The 4035-nt window shown below is 46.6% G+C and overlaps 1 protein-coding gene across 1 annotated transcript in view; it reads left to right on the forward strand.

Annotated features, from left to right (window-relative positions):
- GALM (galactose mutarotase) overlaps positions 1-4035 on the forward strand; it is a 46235-nt gene that overhangs the window by 11066 nt on the left and 31134 nt on the right. Inside the window, exons 3-4 of the mRNA XM_019516179.1 lie at positions 635-841; positions 3378-3459. Coding sequence (XP_019371724.1) covers positions 635-841; positions 3378-3459 — 289 coding nt within the window. The remainder of the gene's footprint in view (positions 1-634; positions 842-3377; positions 3460-4035) is intronic.

Consider the following 4035-nt stretch of genomic DNA (forward strand, 5'->3'; position numbering starts at 1 on the left):
TTGTTGTCCTTAATCCGGGAAGCCAGCCCCTGTTCCATCTCTGCCTTGGCCTTCCTAACCATCCCCCTACATCCCCGAGCAACTGCTGAATAGTCCTCCTTAGTGATGACCCCTCCTTTCCATTGGGAGTAAGCCTCCTTTTTGGCAAGGAGACATTCCCGGATGTTTTTAGTGAGCCATGGAGGCTTATATGCTCTCCTGCCCCCTTTGACCCTCCTGGGGATTACCTTCCTCTGGGCTTGGAGGATAGTCTCCTTAAGGAGCGACCACTCCCCTTGGACACCTGGCTCCCCTCCCCTCTGAGTGTTCAGTGCTTCTCCAACTATCCTCCTTAGCTCGTTGAAGTTCACCCTCCTAAAATCTAGGGCCAGATATCCAGATGTACCTCATGTACCTCAGAATTAGAAGTTCTCAATAAAGAAAGAAGTAGCACAGATCAGCAGGCTTTCCTTCCTGCATTAGATACAGCATGTAGCATTAGTGAAGGCTGTTACATTTACCTGTCACTGCAGCAGCAGGCAAAAAAACTGAGAGGTGTTTGCCTCTCAAACTGGAGCTGCACCAAATGTGCCACATGTATTTCAGCAAGGATGGAGAGAAAACAAAAAAAAAGTTCCGAAAATTGTTGTTTCAGGTTCTCTGGACCCCCGAGGTGCTGCCAAATGGTGTTCGCTTCTTCCGAATAAGTCCAGATAATGAGGAGGGATACCCTGGTGAACTGAAGGTTTGGGTGACATATACACTAGATGGTGGGGAATTAGCAATCAACTACAGAGCTCAAGCCAGCAAGGCTACTCCAGTTAATTTGACAAACCATGCTTACTTCAATCTAGCAGGCCAGGTAAGCACTTTGTCTCAACGTGCTTCAAAAAAACTCTAAATTTGTCTAACTGAACTAAATCCATTGTTATTCTCTACTTGGCATTGGCAGTCTACATTGTTTACAGCATTAGGATGGCGAGGGAAGCCAAAAATGTGTGAAATGTGGTGCAGGATGATGGAGGAAGCCACGGGGCTATTCCTGATGTGGGTAGGCATTTCCCTGAATTGGTTGGATTGTTGGACATTCATGGGAGCCATGTTCAAAGAGGGTTTCCTTGACCTATGAAAGAGGTATTCTTGTCATGCTCTGTTTAACAGTCTCAGTTGAGATCGAGGCCCTATTGCAGTAGGCACTGTATGTCCTTGCTCATTATCTAAATAGATGACAGAGGTTGGGAGGGAAAGCAGGCACAAAGAGGGAAGCAGCTTGTTCAAGATCACACAAGAAGTCAGGGGCAGGGCTCAGGTCTCCTGTGTCCCATGTGAGGCCTCTATCACTAAGTTGCATGGTCTCAATTCTTTGCTCTCGTTACATCTGTAGTGAATTAGTTAGCTGTGATATTAGTTTGAAGTTAGGTAGAAAGCAGGGCAGGGTGGCACTTTAGAGACTAACTCATTAGTTAAACCTTGTTGAGTTCATCTCTAAGGTGCCATACTGTTCTGCCTTCTGCCAAACTTCAGGCTAACATGGCTAACCACCTGTCTGTACTCACAGATGGCAAATAAACCTTCCATGCCCTGCTACACAAGGGGTTCAGGACCTGAAAGTATTGCCCAATTCTTACTCTTATGTCATGTCTACAGGGTAAACCCACCCTGCCTAGCAGCAATGCCCTCAGATGCTACAGTGCTCCAGGCAAGCTGCCTCCTAAGCTGCAGGCAGTGTAGCCACATTTGTGTAGTGCTTTGGGCAGGCTTATTGGCACTGGTGAATGACAAGCCCATTATCCCATCATCATGTTAATTACTTAGCCAGTCCACAGTGTGGCAGGTGCATGGCTACCCTGGCTTCCCATTCAATGAGCTTTAGTTCAAGTTCCCCCCCCCAACCACCATTTTTAAGCATGAGGACACTGATCCCCTGGATGAGTTGACCATATCTCTGTCCTGCTTCCCACCCTGGGTCCCATTCACCATCCTGGCTGGGCAGTGCCTCCAACCCCTGCCCCACTCTCTCCCTCACCATGGAGGCCTTGATCTGTGCCCCCCCGCCGCCTCACACCCCTTCCCCTCCACAGACTTACCTGCAGGGAGCTGCTGTCCACGCTGCCCGGCTGCATTCCTGTAAATCTGCGGAATTACAGGAAGTCCAGGGGAGCTATGTTCTGTAAATTGGTTATCAAGTCGGTATTGGCCAATATGGCTGGTTTATAATTGGCTATTGGTATCAGCCAATAAAATCTTTATCAGTGCACCCCTAGTTTGCAGCTCTGTTCATGCTCCCATTTGAGGTCAGTGGGTGTTCAGCCATTTATGCCAGCAGGAGCAGGGTGAGAACTATAAACACATGTGGTCCCCACTACACAAGATGAGGGAGGGAGATATTCCTTGCCTCCTATAGCTCTGCAGGTCTTTTGTCCACTACAGCAGACTCTCAAGCACTGCACATAGCTTCCATTTCCCCTTGAGCAGCTTCCTAGAGGCCTTTTTTGGACCCCTTTTAGTGCCAAAATGGCTTCTAGTGCCTTTCATTTCTTACCTGCTCCCTGGTGTATATAAGTGATACTTAAAAACTTGCCACAGATCTTAAGTAATCAGTCTGAGTTACTTTCAGTACTCAGAGCATTTCCTGGAGTGCCTAGTTTCCATTTATTAGCATTGTGATCTTTTGAGGTGCTGTACAAACACAGTGTAAAAAGATGGTCCCACCCCAAAAAGTTTAGGGTGCTAGGAACCACCCTAAGTTTTTTGCCCAGCACCTTCTGTCATGGCAACTACACTGCTATGGGGAGACAAACCAAGGAACTGCAGTGTAGGGCAAAGAGGAAGGGTGCTGCAATTACCAGATTAGTACAATTGGCAAGTTTCTCAATATCCTGTCCCGCAGTAATGGTTTGTAGCTACCAGTGGAAGATGCATCATGACCCTGCCCTCATGACACAGCTGCAGAATTAGGGATCTTGGCTGTAGTTACATTCATCTAAGTACAAAGGCAGACAAACTCTTTGGGTAGAGGTGATATCTTTTATTAGACCAGCTAAATAGTTGCAAAAGAGTAGTTCTTTGCAAGCTTTTGGACATACATGTCCTTTTTCACGCAAAAAAATAAATTGAAAATGGTGAGAGAAACTAAAGATAGTAAGAAATCTCTCAGGTATGAAAAAAACCCCCAATTTTTGGAAAGCTGTTCTGTGAGACTGCAAATGAAGAGGAGTTACAGACACAAAGGGAGGTTGGTTACCTGGAGTTATCAGATGGCAGACAGGTTGTAGGAGGCCATAAACCTAATGTTAATATTTAGTCCAGGCTGTTGAATTTGGCTTCTTTCTTCTTCATGTTGTGAAGTTTCCATTTCAAATGTTGCAGAATTAAGCTTTTCTCTCACTGTCTCATAGGGCTCACGTGATATCTATGACCACGAGGTTTCCATTGAAGCAGACTCTTACCTGCCTGTGGATGACACTTGTATACCCACCGGTTGGTGATGTTACCATTTGCTTTTTATTGAGATTTCCCTGACCAGAATCGGGCTCTTCAGTGGAGGGAGGAGAGGGGATTATTAAAAGGTCTTATGGAATAAGGTGCCCAGGTGCCATGGAAATTCAGTGTGATTTGGGTGCTGTGGAATCCCAGCTGCCTTAAGTGGGGGGATGGAAGGATGCGGGGGCTAGATCATAATGCTCTGTTGGCTGGAGAAAGCTGATGCTTCCATGTGGTGAAGAAAGTATTTCTTGAATTAAGTGAAGTTCCTTATCTCGTTAGGCTAATCCTCCATTAACAAACTGTAGTGAGAGGGTACGAGCAGGGCTCTGCAGCTATATCTTTGGAGTGCTGTTTGCATGAGGCAGCTCCACATTTTGAATTGAACTTACTTTTGCCTCTCCTGAAACTTGCTGAAGGGAGATTTCCAAAAGTCATGTGCTGACTGGCTAGTTTGGTCCTGTGTATAGCACTTTTGGCAGTGGCGGCTGCCCCACAAGTCATGGAGGCTGCAGGGAGTCCCAGCCTAAGCCTGGTTTTACTCCTCTGCTCCCCATTTAAACTCCTGCCCGG

The sequence above is a fragment of the Gavialis gangeticus genome, unplaced genomic scaffold (genome assembly GCF_001723915.1).
Source record: "Gavialis gangeticus isolate Ggan-Ray unplaced genomic scaffold, GavGan_comp1, whole genome shotgun sequence".
In the NCBI taxonomy this organism is placed as follows: Eukaryota; Metazoa; Chordata; order Crocodylia; family Gavialidae; genus Gavialis; species Gavialis gangeticus.